General features: G+C 49.6%; 1 protein-coding gene across 8 annotated transcripts in view; it reads left to right on the top strand.

Annotated features, from left to right (window-relative positions):
• VPS13D (vacuolar protein sorting 13 homolog D) overlaps positions 1–14492 on the top strand; it is a 246311-nt gene extending 231819 nt beyond the window's left edge. For all 8 annotated transcript variants that reach the window (XM_059045745.2, XM_059045813.2, XM_059045803.2 and 5 more), the window contains 2 exons: positions 9540–9780; positions 11401–14492. In XM_059045745.2, the coding sequence (XP_058901728.2) occupies positions 9540–9780; positions 11401–11532 (373 nt within the window). In that variant the 3' untranslated portion in view covers positions 11533–14492. The remainder of the gene's footprint in view (positions 1–9539; positions 9781–11400) is intronic.
• The last annotated feature ends 2180 nt before the right edge of the window (positions 14493–16672 follow it).

Here is a 16672-nt window from a genome sequence, read left to right as displayed (position 1 = left end):
GCTTATTTATCTCTCTTAAGATAAAGCAAACTAGGGAGGGTTCAGAGGACCATGAATGTTTTTTGGTTGGTGGAGGATATCTGAAGTAGAGGTTAGCTTCAGTGTCATTGTTAGAAAGGCTGTTAAGCTAACCTCATCTCATAGTTTTGTAGCAGTATTTGAACGGGGATATCAAAAGTCAAATCCAGAATTCATTTGTTGCTTGCTGCATGGGATGGCATCTTCCTAGATGTGTTTTTTTGTAACTCAAGCTCCCTGCAGTGTTATTGGAAAGTCTCTCAGTGATGGAGGTGTATTACATTATCATAGTCAGCTCAGGCTGCCATAACAAAATACCGTTGACTGAGTGACTTAAACAACAAAAAATTATTTCTCATAGTCTGAGGCTGGGAAGTCCAAGATCAAGGTGCTGGCTGAGTTGGTTCCTGGTGCAGGCTCTCTTCTCGGCTTGCAGACGGCCACCTTCTGGCTGTGTCCTCACATGGCAGAGAAAGGGTGAGCAAGATCTTTGGTGTCTCCTATAGAATCAGGGCCCCACCCTTATGACCTCATTTAACCTTCATTACTTCCTTGCTCCAAATAGGTGGGGACATAATTCTGTCCATAGCATACACCTATCTGCTCTTTTAGTCTAGCCTCAGCTCTGGCCATCACTCCGATAACCAGAATGCCCAGTGTTTCACTCCAGGGAGGGCTTTATATTCCTGCCTGCCTTCAGTGAGGATTTGGTGCCATGGCTGCCCTATATACCACTTCGCTAATGTAACTTTTGGCCTTTGGATCAGAGGCTCAGAGAGTTGTTCCTCAGGTGTAGCGGGACATGGTGCAGAGTCTACTAGAAGGGCAGCTCCACGAGGGCCGCAGGTTTTGTCTGTTCCATTCATTGAAGAATCCTCAGTACATGGAACAGTGCCTGGCACTCAACAAATATTTGTTGAATGAATGATAGTTGGAAAGTTATTTGTACATTGTGCTTTTAATTTTCTTTCCCACTCACCCTTATTCAAGTGAAACCTTGTGAAATTCATTTTCAAGTCAAACCTTGGTCCTTGTGAAATTCATTTTCAATAGGATGACATATGCCAAGAACACAGGGAGGAATTGTGTACTACAGCTAACATAGGCTTGCTCCCAGTGAGATACATGCATTGACAACAGCCATGGAAAGCTGAAAACTGAAATCAAAATGAAGTCAGTAAAACAGATTTCATGAAACTCTTCAAATTCATAAGAACTAGGAAAAGATGTTGGCGTGAATGACTTTTGACTCTTAAGATGAAAACCATGTGTCTCTACCCAAGTTTGTGGGTTAAATCTTGGCAGTGAATGTTGAAGAAGCCACATGGCCGTAGCCTTCCTCAGTGTACAGGGAAGAAGTCATCGGGAACCTGGCAAATGTTCCTCCGAAGTATCCTCGCTTGTCAGGCTGGGTCTTCACGGTGACATGAATGTTGGAGGCATCCCTCCGCAAGAAAGGCGTTTTCAGGAGAAGCACACGAGTGCCATAGAATACCTGACTTTTATCCTGGTATCGTAATTAAAAACATGTTTAAAAGACCCAATTATTTGCATATTTTCCTTCAGAGTTAACCCCTTAAAAGGCTCTTTAATACCTTGCCCTACTGTTCTAACTAAATGTTTCCACATTTTTTTCCAGTTAAGACTCACTGTTTCACTTCTGGAAAATATTGTGTAATTACTTCCTGATGTAGTGAAAACCCGGCAAAGTCCACAGTGCCATGGTTACTTCAACTTTGTTCTCCCAGATCAAGTTTCATTTAATTTTTTATTTTATTTAATTAGTATTAAAAAGATAGTTGCTGACATATGATTTAAGGTCTGGACAACTGAAAAGGCTTCGGTTTTGAATGAATCAAATATTCCTCTGATATGTTACAAAATTGCCATGACTTTCCATTTTTCTTAAGTTTGGTTCTGAAATTGGATCCTGGGTTAAGATGATGTTAGAGTGAAATTTGTTCTATTTATTAAATTAATTTTTCTCTGTAACTTGTGTCTCGTCTGTAGCCAGAAACCTCATTCTCATTTAAAAAAAAAGAAAGAAATACCTATTTTATTTCCAATACACCATCACAGACCAAGTTACATACTAGCAATGTAAGCACTAGGGTGGCTCTTTACCTTTTCCAAAAAGGTGCTTACAAGCAATGCACATGACCTAAGTAGCTGCCCAAACATACTGTTTTCTGGAGTTTATTTGACATTTAGATTATATTTTTTAAATGTAGTTTTAGGAAATAGTATTTGTCAGATTTTTTTTTTTTAGATATTATTTTATGCTTTAAAACAGCAGCTTTCAGTTCGCTATCCCAATTTTAATATTTCGATAGATATATTTAAATATAATTCACTTCCTTTGTAACCCTAAGCGTTTTATTTTATGCATTTAAAATTAGCATCCGTAGAAGGGGATTATGGGCCTCCCCAGAATGCCGAAGTGGGGGTTCATGATCCAAGAATATTAAGAGCTCTTGTTCTAATTGGAAATTAGAAGCCTTTCTAAATGTCTGACATTTTAAATTCTTATTATTATTCATTATTTTTTAGTATTGTCACTGTGCTAACAAAAGAGTCCTTATCCTTTAGAGAAATAAGCTGGTATATTTACAGATGAAAGGAAAAGGAATGAACAGCAGCAACTAAGAACTCTTCAGGGGCAGCAGGACATGGGAAGTGGTTCCCATTCAAGACTTTGAAGGTGGTGCCTGCCTTCTGCGGACACTTGAAAGTCACCCATAGGAGGCCACTTGAGTCTAGTCAGTGTCTTGGAGGCTGTCACTGGATCCCCGGGTCACTTGATCTCAGCCGAGCCAGGCAGCTCCCTGGTCCGTTTGGGTTGTGTGCTCATTTCCATCTGTTTGAGTGTGTTCCTCCTCTTCTTTTTTTCCCTTTTTCTTTATTGAGATCTTTTTTTAATACAAAAAAAAAGTATAAAAAGTAAACCAAAATAGCCTATAAACCCACCAGCCAGGTTAGTCGTTTCTCCTTTTGATGAAATAAACTCATGTTCATAGTTAGCAAATTCAAAAGAGTACAGAAAGGACAAAAATCAAGAGTAAAATTCTCCCTTCTTGGCCCCTTGGTGAACATACTGTTTATATATTTTGTATCCTGTCTATCCTTCTTGAGAAATTACAGATAGAGATAGAAATCAGAATTTTTTATTTTGAGCACAGGTTATATAGTGTTGATTCTAATAGCATATAATTGTAAATAAAAACCTTATAGTAATATATGCAGTCTCAAAACAAAAACAAAAGATCAGACCTTTTGAGAAGTGGGATAGAATTCATTGGCTTCCGTTTTCTAAACCAGGAAATAATGTACCAATAACCTTTGACACTTAGGAAATTGGATATTCTTTGATATGCCACTAAATTAAAACTTTCATTTGGTGGATTATCCAGCTACTCAGATAAAAGTTAATGGCTTGTCTTTGCTGTACACCTGAAACTAACACAACATTGTAAATCGACTGTACTTCAGTAGAAAGAAAGGGACGGAGGGAGGAAGGGAGGAAGGGAAAGGGAGTGGCTTGCTAAATCTTTAACAAGTTAAATCAAGACTTCTGAGAGAATTCTTTATCTTTACCACTGGGTAAAATACATGCAACATCCAAAGTTGTGCACTGGCAAATTCCACTGGACCCTACAACATAAATGCATTGTTATTTTCTGAGACTACATAACACATGAATTTATTGAATCCTACTATGTCCCAGGACAAGTTCACAGTCTAGCAGGGGAAGCAGACAGTATTCCCAACTATTTATAAACATGTGATTGCTTTTAAAGTAGAAGTATGGGCCATGTGTTATGGGACCACAAGGGCAAGTTATTGATTTGTGCCTGGAAAGCCAGGGAAGGCTCTTGGCACTTGATCTGGTCCTGCAGCACAAGGAGAGATGGGCCAAGAAGAGAGAAAGGCATGTACGCAGGCAGAGAAGAGTGCCGGGCAAAGGCTCAGAGGCAGGAGAGTTAGCGGCATTTCTGGGGGAAGTCCAGTTAGCCGGGTGTGGTGGCAGCACCTGTGTGGGAGGGAAGGAGCGGAGGTTGGAAAGGTGGGTTACAAGGACAGATTCTGAGAGCTGTTTTTTAAGATCACCCCCCCTTTCCCCCCTTGCTGTCCATACAGATTCTGAGAGCCGTAACGGCTTCCTGTAGGCAGGGGTGAGATTTTGAAGAGGATCTCACTCAAAATGACGTTGAAAAAATGTAACCTTGACAGCAACAGAGAAAGGGATCAGAGTTGGAGAGACTGGGGGGCAGGAAAGCACTTAGGAGGCCCTGGGAGTGATCCAGGTGAGCGCAGACTGGCAGAGAAGATGGGGAGAGGGGAGAGGGAGGCGGGCGTCAGTACAGTCAGTAGACTGACCAGGTTTAGAAGCTGAGCAAGGAGCGGGGCTGAGAGGGACTCGAGGGCTGCTTGCCTGGTCGGTTGGATGGAGATGCCATCAACCGCGAGGGGCGGTGCTGGAGGAGGAGAGGATTCGAGAGGCCGTGCGGAGTGTGAGGACCCGTGGCACGTGTGTGCTGAGTTGCTCTGCAAGACCCCAGGCTCAGACACAGGTGTGGGGTCACACCTGGACTTGGGCAGTGACACGTGCGGGGCAGGAGCCTGCTCTAGGAGCACTCCTGGAGTAAGACAGCTCTGAACTCTTCTGATTTTGAAATGCCTACAAAGTGAGGAAAACAAATGTATCAATAGAGTTAATAAAGCAAAAAAAAAAAAACAGTGGGAGAAAAAGAAAGAAATCAATTGAAAAGGGTATTTGAAAAAAAATGGCAGATTTCTCTCTCCCTAAGGAGCAATAATTGGTCCTGAGCCTGTCTCCTTGTGGTCTCTTAGAGGGTCACTCATTTTTCTAACCTGCTGAAGCAAGGATCTGTAGTAGACTTGAAAGGGGACCTTCCCCACAGGATTAGGATAACTTACATCTGTTCTCAACAAAAGAAAGAAATAACAATAACCACCATTAGCTGGGCATGTAGATCAGTTCTAGTCATCACAGTGGCCCTAAGAGGAGATATGATGATCCTTGCTCAACGCATGACAGCAAGAAACTCCGAGCCAAGCCACGTGGCTGGTGACAGAGCCAGTTGGCACCTAAGATTGGCTGGTTCCGATGGCACGTCAGCCGTGGGGCTTGGAGACACCATTTCTACCTGCCGCAGAGCGAGGGGGTTGAAGCTATTGTTGGTGATGCAATTGGCGTTGATGAGAATACCCCGTGGTATCATGGTTTGAGATGTTGTTCGTCGGAGTGGGTGCTGCTCCAACAAGGCGTTGAACCTTGCCGGGTTCACCCACTCTTAGGACCTGTCGTCTTGGAGAATGGTGTAAGCCACGTGCCACAGCTTTCCTTTCCCTCAGAAGAAACTTTCTGAAGTTGATCCCAAGGTCAGAATGTCCTCTTTCTCTCCTTAAAGGAGAGTTATAAGTGAAACTTTTAACCAATGTCTAAAAATTCTGTTTTTTGGTTTTTGTCTTGTGGCATGCGGGCTCCAGAGCGCAGGCTCACCAGTTGTGGCTCACGGGCTTAGCTGCTCCGCGACATGTGGGACCTTCCCGGACCAGGGCTCAAACCCGTGTCCCCTGCATCGATTGGTGGATTCTCAGCCACTGCGCCACCAGGGGAGTCCCCGCCTGTTTTTTTTTATAGAATCATTCGCGGTGTCTACAGAGCACTGGGCGGCTTCTCTGGTTCTTCATGTTTGAAGGGTACAGCTTATCCAGAGGCTGTGTGTCTCTGGCCACATTTTTTCATTCTTCCTCCGAATTAATAATAGGTCAGAGGGTAGAAGGACACACTCAGGATCGACCTGAGACCACGTGGCTTTTCTCCCCATGTCATCCCACGAGGTTTTGCCGTGGTCACTCATTCATGAGCCTAGAGCAGCCCTGAGTGAAGTGAGGTGGGTACGGGGGATGAAGAGTGGAGAGCCCCGTGTCTACACTCAGCTCGTGTGAGGCCATAGCCGCTGCCACGCTGGACGAAACCCTGAGCCTCTCCAGGGACGCAAATGAAAGGCTGTGGAGCACAGGCCTTTGCAGGGGATGGCCAGGCAGGGAGGGGGACACCGGGCTTTGACGACAGAGGGGGGGCAGACGGGCAGAGAAGCGCTGAGTGCACTCATTGGTTTGGCTTCTCTTGTCCCCCTGGGTTTTGGTTCCTCTCTCTCGGTGACAAGTTCGGGGTTGGTCTCCATTACAGGTGGGGACCCGTAATCTGGAGCTCAGTTTTAATTATTCTTTGTTGTGGTCTCCAGATTTTGTTTTTTAAAAAACGTATGCTGTAATGGTGAAACCCAAAGCCTTGGTCACTGGTTGTGGGAGTTCCAGGGGAGCATCAGGAGGAAAATGGAGAGAGAGACGCTGTTGGCTAAGTCAGTGTCTGGGTTTTTGCTCAGACCGTGGTCTGGGACCCTGGCACTCCAGCTGAGGCCCCGCTGTCTCCCTTTCCCCTCCTTTCACTTAGACCCTTGGCTGCTTTTGATTTGAAAAGACTAGGACATTTCATGTAAATGTCCAAAAAATTACTGTCTGTATTAGCTTCAGGGTACGAATAGGGCCCCTGAGCTCACAGAATAGAGATCTGTGCACATTTACAAACTGCTCGTCTCCCCTCACGTTTCTGTAATGGACGTGAATTCCTTTTTTGTTTTTTTAAAATTAATTTATTTATTATTTAGTTTTGGCTGTGTTGGGTCTTCGTTGCTGTGCGCGGGCTTTCTCTAGTTGCGGTGAGCGGGGGCTGCTCTTTGTTACGGTGCGCAGGCCTCTCACTGCGGTGGGCTCTCTCGTTGCGGAGCACGGGCTCTAGGCACGTGGGCTTCAGCAGTTGTGGCACGCGGGCTCAGTAGTTGTGTCGCGGGCTCTAGAGCGAGCGCAGCAGGCTCAGTAGTTGTGGCGCATGGGCTTAGTTGCTCTGTGGCATGTGGCACCTTCCCGGACCAGGGCTCGAATCTGTGTCCCCTGCACTGGCAGGCGGATTCTTAGCCACTGTGCCACCAGGGAAGCCCAGCCATGAATTCTTTGCCCATGGCTTTACTGACTTTGTGACGGCAGGTAGTACGATCTCTATCAGATGAAGAAACCGAGCCGCAGAGACAGCAGCTGGCCCAGCCTGGTGGGTCTCCCTGCCTGCTTGGCCTGCGCTTCCACCACTGCGTGGGGAAACTTTCACTAGAGCGTCCCCGCTCAGAGCTGCCCTCCCTCCTTCCTTCCACCCGGAGCAGAAGTTCTTCTGGCCTGATGGAGGACTTTGCACTGTCTGTGGCCTCTTGGAAGGGAGTCTGTTTTAAAGAAGTCCAGTTTGGAAAGGGCACTAATAATGTCAGCCATTCGGCCCAGGTGTAAGAGCAGCTGCCCAGATGGGAAGGCCTTGGCCCTTTTAGAGGCTGTGCGTAAATGTCAGCCAGCAGGTACTAAACAGGGTGAGAGTGGAGGCACGGGTGATGGGATAGAAGTACCCTATCTTGTGCTGGACCAGAGGAAAGGTAACAATCTCTATTGGATTTTTAATGCACGTGCTGCTCTCACCCTAATTGCGGTGGCCGACTTCGGGGATCTCCTTTGAGAGCCCATTACAGCCTCCGTTGCCATGTGCCCGGCCCACCTGTGCTCAGAAATCCTCGGCCATTTTCAGTTTTTAAGCTAGTTTCCCAGCAAGTTCTAGCTGGTCCTGTGATCCTTCCTCTCTTTGTCAGGAAGCTTTTTTCATCTCTCTCTGTCTCTCTGTCTCTTTCTGTCACCTTTTCTTCCCCTGGACCAGCTATTTCAGTTGGTTTCTTTAAATGATACTGTCAGAGCCCGGGATATGGGAAATTCCGTGCTAAGTGGCCTGAACGCCAAAAGCTGCTGGGTATTTCTAATTTTGGCATTGAGACTTTACAAGTCTACATTCTTGGCATTGCCAACCAGTTAGAATAGAACAATAAACCCCAATTTTTGTCACGTGAGGCTGTAATTAAAATGGCAGCTGGAACCAGGCATATTTTCACTGAGTACTGAGGGGGTGGCCGACTCAATGGTGGGTGCCCAGGGAGACACGGGGGGCGTAGGGTGTGGACCCCACTCTTACCTCAGCTTAGTCAGAGAGTCAAATACCTGTCCGGGAAACAAAATGAGAACAAGTAGTTGCTTGGCAGTGCTCTTGACGGTAAGCGAGGAAGCCTTCCGAGGTGGGCGCAGGGTGGGCGTGTGTCTCGGGAAGCTTCAGAGAGAACTCGTGAATCCTTGGGCTGAGAGAAAAGGCATGTTCAGAATGGGGGTTCTCTAAGCCCAGAGGTGAGCCAGGGGCCTGGGGCCAGCTTGGGACTGAGAGAGGACCGGCCTGTCCAGCAGCAGGCAGGCCTGCTCCATCTCAGCAGAGTTTGGCGACTGCTGACCGTGGAACAAAGCCATCCCGGGACCCCGTCCCTTCCAGGGGAGCCGCGGCTCCAGGCAACTGCGGTGTGGCAATTCCTCTCAGGACATCAAGTCCCAGGGGGCCGGGGCTTGACAGCCAGCCTGTCGTCAGCTCTTAGTATTCTCGCCGTTTCCCGCTCCCCTGCGCTGTCCCCCGACGTGGCCGCCCCATTGTGGAAGGCTGTCACAAGATGCGACGGAGGCAGCCAGGCCTGGGAGAGCTGTCACGGCCGTTTCCAAGGGTCACTGCTCTTCATTCAGTAGCCGAGCTGAAAGCTTTGACATGCATAAATTTCCACTTTAAATCTGGGGCTCCAGGGAAGAAGAGATTTTTTTTCTGAGTGGCCCTAAAGCCCCTGGAAGTGATGACTGAGAGTTTATGGAAATCAAGATTCCAGCTTTACCTAAAAAGGCTCTCTCTAACAGTTGGGTTCTGAGAACACGGTGGTGGTCTCACCAGTGAGTCCCCTGTCCCTGGAGGTGCTGAGCTGAGACCAGGTGACCTCTTACTAGAACTGTGACAAAAAGGAAGTGGATGTAGGTACGCACCTGGAGAAGGCGTGCCGTCCTCTCGCGGCGCCTAGGTTGGTGACCCATCCAATTCCGCTTTCCCCGGTCCATCACCACCCCCCCTGCCCACGACTTCCAGCCCTGTGGCTGCCCCTCCCCCACCCCGCCTCCCCGGTGAACCTTCTCAGCTGCTGCTTCAGTCAGCAGTTCAAAGCATTGTATCTCCTTCTTCTCTTCTGCCCAACAAAGCACTGCTACAGTTTTCTCCAAGCCTTAGGCTATAAAAGGGCCGTAAAATTGTTTCTGCAGTTGATACACTTGGTCATATTATCAAGCCTCCCTGTGTAAGGGCTCTGTGCTTTACGCACTGGCCTCACAGCAGCCGGGAGAGGCCAGTGTCGCTTGTTTTAAATTCCTGGTTTACAGACAAGGAGACGGAGGCTCAGAGTGGGTGAGCCACCTGCCCAAGGTGTAGTGAGGGAGGGAGCCTGGCTTCAAGTTCGGAGCCTCGGCAGGGGGTGGGGGGGTGGGGGGGGACCTCCTACAGCCTCAGCCTCGGGGCTCTGCGGGCCCTTCTCACTCCGCTTCTTTCTCTGCAGCTTCATAGCCGTGGAGAACATCGACAGCTACTGTGTGCTCATCTCCTCCAAGGCTGTCTACTTCCTGAAAAGCGGAGACTACCTGGACCGGGAGGCCATTTTCCTGGAAGTCAAGTACGACGACCTCTACCACTGCCTCGTCTCCAAAGACCACGGGAAGGTGTACGTGCAGGTGACCAAGAAGGCCGTGAACACGAGCAGTGGGGTGTCTATGCCCGGCCCTTCCCACCAGAAGCCGATGGTGAGTGCACCCCTGCCTGTCTCCTCAGCCGGCCGCCGCCCTGCTGATGCTTCTCAACGGGAAAGTGAGGCTTGGGCGGGGCTGGTGTGAGTGCCCGAGGGTCCTGCGTCCTAGTCCCACAGGCAGAAGGCGCTCGGCGTGGGAGGGGGTGGGGGGGGCGATGCCGCTCTCCCAGCTCCACCGGAGGGCGGGTTGCTCAACGCTTCTGCCACGGTTTCCCACCCATACAGTACAGGCAGCATTACCGCCTCTAATCATCCGTGAGGACCAGCTCACATGATGCACAGGGGGGTGTTTTATTCCTAAAAGGGGACTCTTCGGTGCGTTGAATCTAAGAAGGCGTTAGGGCACACATTGGCTTCTTCATGGCTTCACCTCTAGAATAATTGGGGACTCACTTTTTTTTCTGCACAAGGAAGCAATATCTAGCATAGGCCCCTACCCACGGTAAAAGCTCAATGAATATCTGTAAATAAACTTTATACTTGACCTCCAAAAGGTACAAGATATTGTCACGGCAGGACTGTTCAACAACACCGTTCCTGTTAATAACCAGCATTCGCTAAGGGCCTACTGTGTGTCGGGCTGCATTCTAAGTACTTAGAGATGATTTAAGGTTGTAGTGCTGTTGTCCGCACTTGACTGGTGAGGAGCCTCGGTGAGGACCGGTGACTTGCTCGAGGTTCTCCGGCCAACACCGGAGGGAGCTGGGGTTCACAGCCACGTGCCCGTGCAGCTCCACGGCTGGCGGCCTGGATCACGCTGGCTGCCTCCGCCCAGAGGGGCTGTTGTTGGCTCAGCAGAAGCACGTGTGAGGGACCCCACCGCCAGCCATATTCTAACGTGGGATCTTTTCATGAAACCAGGTGTTAGCCCTGCTCATGTTTCACCTGGAGTGCTAGGATTTTCAAGCCTGCGTTCGAGAATGACGTGCCATTCAAAATGGCCCTGCTTATCTCAGTGTTTCCACAGATGAGAAACAGCAACCAGCCTTTTGGGGCCTCTCTCCCTTGACCTTCTCCCTGCCCAGGAATGCGCTTGGGTTTGGTTTGGCTTGTGCAGGCTCCCCTGGGGTCATTGGCTTGGGTTAGGGCCGGTAGATTAATTGAGTTAACACCCAAAAGCCTGAGTATTTCCACAAGTTCCTTTCGGAGGTGGGGAGCTTTGCCCAGCTGCACTTCACCCTTTCAAGGCAAGGGAGCTTTCTTGATAAGAAAGGCCTCGAGGGCATTTGTGGCCTTTGACCATCACCAGACTTTAGATTTGGGTCCCAAGTCTTTGTTCTCCGCTTAGTCTCACGTCAGCTGATCTTCACCCCTCGGAGCTGAAACTGGTTCTCAGTTACAGGCAGCCCCAAATGTCGGGCGATTGCGGGTCGACTGCACGGTCACCTGGGGAATACGTTAAAGGTACAGGTTCCAGAGGTCCACCCCAGAGCCCGAGTCGGCATAACTCGGAGGAGGGCCCTGGGAATCTGTTTCTTTAAACGACACGCATGCTGTTCCGACCCGCAGTCAGGCTGGGAGCTGCTGCCTGGGTGGATTTCAATGGCCCGTGTCCTGTGATCCTGTCGGGCCTCCCACCTCGGGGGCAGGTTACTCATTCTGTCCTTTTCTTCAGGTCCACGTGAAATCAGAGGTCCTTGCTGTCAAGTTATCACAAGAAATAAACTATGCAAAGAGCCTTTACTATGAACAGCAACTTATGTTAAGACTCAGTGAAAACCAAGAGCAGCTGGAGCTGGACTCCTGAGAAACCCCGGCTGCCGGAGGGACACCCCCAGCCAGTGAGGAGGAGAGAGGCCCGCGGGCTTGGCTTAAATCAGGGGAGAGCAGAATAGGGTTCGGGGGGTGCCATCAGGAGGGAGAGGAAATACTGGTGACAGGGGTTACAAATGGAACCATATGAATTTGGGGGGCATGGGGTTACTTTCGATTATGGGGAGGTAATTTTTAAGAGGTATTGGTTGAATAACGTTTAAAACAAAAAAAAGTGTAACTGAGATCAACCTAATTTTTAGATTGCCCTGTATTTTGTTAACATGTATATATGTACAACTGTGTGTTTGTAAATACGTAGGAGCATTTCTGAACAGGACCTGTGATGTGTGTAAAGGTTTGTTAACTGTAAAGTAATATAAAATGATATTGGATCTTCTATTGCACTAATTCTACACGTCTCATTCAGGGTACTGTCCGTGAAGAGGGATTCTTGGAAGCTGCAGAATGTTATGCCTTAGTTTGGGAAACTAGAGCATTGACGGCCAGGTGGGCTGAGGTGAGGGGGCAGGTGCGTCCAGAGCGCCGCCTTTGAAACCCGCGCTCGTCCCGGCTGGAGCCGCGAACCGAAGTGTCTAGAACCCAGAGCCAGCCCTTGATGAGGCCTAGGGGAGTGACTCAGATGCGTCTTTTATTTACTTCCTCCCCAGTTTAGAGACAGTTCTTAGAGTGTCACAAATTATTTTTTATCTGCCTGTCTCGCTGGCTCTCTCCTGACTAGGCTTGCCAGACCTTGAGGGAAAACTTCGAGGTGTGTCCTGTTGCCACGCACGCACACACACACGCCCGCATTATAAGGTTTCCTTGGGTTATTATCAGAGAGGGCAGTTTGAAACCTTGGTAGGCTCTGATACCTTAGAAGGGGAAAAAAACCCCATAGGACTGTTTAACAGAGCAAAACTCCGCAAACTTATCAAAAACCGACAGAGAGAGTGTTCCCTCTCCTGAGCAGCAGCGCCAAAGGAGGTCCTGGGCCCTGTTCTCCTTAAAAAAGCTACAGGCAGCCGCCCGGCCCCACAGCCCTGGGGGACGGGGGGACGGCAGCCCTGGGATGAGAAGGGAGAAGGAGAGGGTCTTAGAAAAAGGAATGAAATCTGAGTGCTAGAAAGCTGTTCTTGTAAGTTTGGGGCCAAGATTTGGCCAAAATATCTCTTGCCCTTGGTTTTAAATTCCAACTGGTGGCAAGGCCTAGACCAACTGCCCTCTCCTTCCTGGGTCTTGTTTCTGTGGTTTCCCTTTTCTGTAAGGAATAACCAAGGTAGGAAGAGGGGAGGCCTAGAATGAATGACTAGCCTTGTGATTTTTTAATTTTTATTTTAATAAATCTAGTCAGTCTCTACAAGCATGTCACAGGTAGCTGAGATCTAAAAGGACCCATCGGATAAGTGGATGCGTAGAAGGTTTTGGTGTTTATAACTCATGACCCAGATCCTTCCAAAACACAAATGAAGCTAATCTGTCTTTCTCTCCCGACCCTGTGTGTGTGTGTGTGTGTGTGTGTGTGTGTGTGTGTGCGCGCGCGCGTGTGTGTTTTTAAAGAGCTTTTAACCCAAGTGCTTAGTGCTTTGGCAAAGTAGTGTTTTCAGGGCTCGCCTTGAACTCCATCCAGGATTTGTATATGGTCTTCACTGACCTCTGGGTTCACGGCCTGCAGAATTGACGCCCGGCTTTTGCAGGCTCGGGGTGGGTTTTTGGTCCGTCGGTTGGTTGGTCCTGCCGGGCCCCAGCCGTGCGCCAGGTGCGGCTCCCTGCAGGCCTCTTGGCTTCCCCACCAGCCTCCCACCCTGCAGCCCACAAGTTTGGCTTGTGGTTTTTGTCGTCAGTAACGCACTGCCTGGGATCATGACCTCGTAAGGAGGAGACTCTCAGAGGTTTGATGGTTTGTGTCAGTGAGGCTTCTGTCACTTTCTGGAGTGAAGTCACTTGGGAGTTCTGTTGGGTTGAGGAGCTTGGTATTACTAAGGAAGCCTGACTTTGGGCTCAGCGGCAGCCGGTGTTCTCTGCAGCTCTGCCCACGGGAAGCTGGTTGAGGGCTGCACTGTGGAATGGTGCTTCCAGGAGACTCCAGAGGGGTGTTGAGATGCCCTCCTCCCGGCTCCTTTCTAAATTTCATCAGCCCTCGAAATACAATAGTTGCTCATCTCCCTACTGCACAACTCCCCCCTGACGTTTGCGCCTTGGAAGAGGCAGATGTTAAAATGGGATCCAAAGACCAAATGGGGTGGGGTTGGGGGGTGGGTGCAGCTAAGAGCTTCTCAGGCTCCCTTGGCCCTCGCGGCCCTCGTGCCAGGCCTGGTGATGATAAGGTTTCAGGGGCTTTGGACGAAGTTTCCTGGTTTGCCAGGAAAAAATCCAAAGCTTTGGAGGAAGCAGGCCCTGGCTCTGGCTTTTAAGTTGGTATTTAGCCAGCGATGTCTGAGACTTTGTTATGATAATTCCTGCCGATTTTCTTGCTGCCTCAAGTACCCAGTTCCTCTCCGAGGAAAGTAAAATAAATTGAATCAGGAGAAATGGGGCAAGCAGAAAGCAAAGCCCCCTTGATGCCCTGGCCCAGCACAGCTGGCCGCATCACCGCCTGGCCACAGCTGCTTTCCTCACCCACCAGAAAGGCTGGCTGTTCTGTGCTTCCCACACCTGGGCCTGCTCACCGCTGACTGGGAAACAGAAACATGGCCTCTTAGCGGCCCGAGGGCCTCACCGTGGTGGAGACGCACCTCGGGGTTTGGAAGGCTCCTGGGCCACTTTGTTTTTAAGCATCATCTGTGCCTCAAAATACCATAGTAGCTGCTCGATAATATTCTGAAAATAAAGTATCCGGGTCTCCACCGTGGGAGCGCTCTCCCAATCACCAATCTGCTGAGCCTCTCGAATCTGTTTCTCACATCAGACTCGTTATTTTTCTTCCGGTGGAATAAAATGCTCTGTTGACTTCCAGACGTGTTGTTTCCTTCTGGTTTCTTGCTGTCCCGTAGATTGTAGAACCATCGCCAATGACAAATGCCTAACGTCTTACAACACGGGCAGTCACACGCGGCCTTTCCCTCGCTCCGGGCGAGCGCGTTCCCAGGCCAGCCCTGCACCTTGGGCCTTGCTTCACTTCCCAGAGCGGGCAGCTCTTCCCGTCAGCCAGGGCCGGGCTTCCTGTTGGCTGCGCTCACCTCACCACTCTGAGGTTACTGGTCCAGGCCCTGGCAGGATGGAAGTTGTCGTTTCTGAGGAGGAGACTTCAGGAGGAGCAGGATTGGTTAAGTTCAAGGTGCCTACTTGATATTACTGGACAGGTGAAGAAGGCAGCCGGGCACTGGAGTTCCAGGGATGAGTCCAGTTCAAAGGCGTAAGATTAGGAGTCACCCTGCAAGTGACAAGTGGAGTCTGGATGAAATATGAAATCCTCAAAGGAGTGGGGCGGTGCGGGGGGCGGTGCGGGGAGGGCAGCAAAGAAAAGGGGTCCAAGATCTTGAGTCCTGGGGGTCCCTGAAGTTTAAGAGTTTAGGCAGGTGGAGAGGAGTTTAGCAGCAAAGGGGACAGAGCAGCGCCTCCCAGAGCCGGGTGTGAAACGAGGAGGGCGTGGGGTCCAGAAAGGTCCACAGAGGAGGGAGATTAACTGTCAAAAGACTGCTGTTCAGGTAGGCTGAGGACCAACCGTTAACACTGGATTTACAACACTGAGGTCACTAGAGACCTTCCTAAGAGTGGTTTCAGTGGAGGGGAGGGTGAAGGCTGGATACATAGATTCAAGAAAAAAATGAAGAGAGATTGGAGAAAATGAATATTGACGAGTCTCTGGAGTAATCTGGCCGTGAGTGGAGAGAGATGGCTGGTGCTTCTAGAGACGAGGGGCGATAGTAACGGGGAGAAGGGGGCCTGGCTGGCCGGGGACGTGGGCAGATGAGGTCAAAACTACTGGAGGTTCTCATTTGGTTTCTTCTGTTTTCCCAGGGAGATCAGCAGAGAGTGAGGACGGGGCAGGAGGGGATGGAAATGTGGAGAGAAGGGAGAGGTAGAAAACGGTCATTTAGGATAAAGGGAAAGCGAACAGACCAGGCAGGTACGGGATGTTTGCCAGGTAACAAACGGGCCCATTTGAGGTTGGTGATCAGGAATTTAAAGTGAGACCAGGCAGCCTGGTGGTGTTTTTCTCCAGCCACATTCAGCCGCAGGGTTCAGCGTGGAGTAGGCAAAGAATCGGATGTCATCAAGAAACGCTCCCCCTCATTCAAATACCCCGTCCACCGTCAGGGAGGGGAGGGGAGGGGAGGGGAGGCTCACTCCCCAAAACGAGAGCACAACCAGAATATTACAGGGGCGCCCAGAGCCGGAGGCCGGCGCCTGCGGACAAGCCGTCCCGTCCCAGCGCGCCAGGCACAGAAAGGGCGCACAGCACTCCTCCCCCGAGCTCGGACACCAGGTCACTATGGAGACCAGGCCCTGAGGAGTAGCTGCTGGTCCAAGCTGCATCTCCCTGGCTGGGGGGTGCCTGAAGCAATTGTGGACACCAAAGGAAGAAGGGAACTTCGCTTTTTATTCCTGTTGGATTATTCAACAGGAATAATCCTGTTGAAACTTTTTAAACATCAGATTTAAAAGTTTTGCATACAAAAGCGAAACAAAAATATAATTTCATATCTATGTTACAGCACATGAGGGCAGCTGTTGCTTCCCCCCTATATCCCTCCCAGCTCCACCTCAAAACCAATGAACTCGTGGATGGCCTGTGTTCTCACTATGTTCATGTGATTATATACAGACATAGAGCACAGACATAGTCAGATGTCGTTCCCAACGTTTGTTTTCATAACACTGGAATCATATACTTTTTTTTTTTTTTTTTTTTTGCGGTACGTGGGCCTCCCACCGCTGTGGCCTCTCCCGTTGCGGAGCACAGGCTCCGGACGCGCAGGCTCAGCGGCCACGGCTCACGGGCCCAGCCGCTCCGCGGCACGTGGGATCTTCCCGGACCGGGGCACGAACCCGTGTCCCCTCGGCAGGCAGACTCTCAACCACCGTGCCACCACGGAAGCCCCTTTCTCATTCTTAATCTTGCATATTTTTACTTTTTCATGACTAAGTTTTTTAGCACTTTTTTTTGTTTGTTTGTTTGTTTTGCGGTATGC

This window comes from Kogia breviceps, chromosome 1, assembly GCF_026419965.1.
Source record: "Kogia breviceps isolate mKogBre1 chromosome 1, mKogBre1 haplotype 1, whole genome shotgun sequence".
NCBI lineage: Eukaryota > Metazoa > Chordata > Mammalia > Artiodactyla > Physeteridae > Kogia > Kogia breviceps.
Note: the sequence above shows the minus strand (reverse complement) of the source record. Positions and strands in the feature narration are given on the sequence as shown.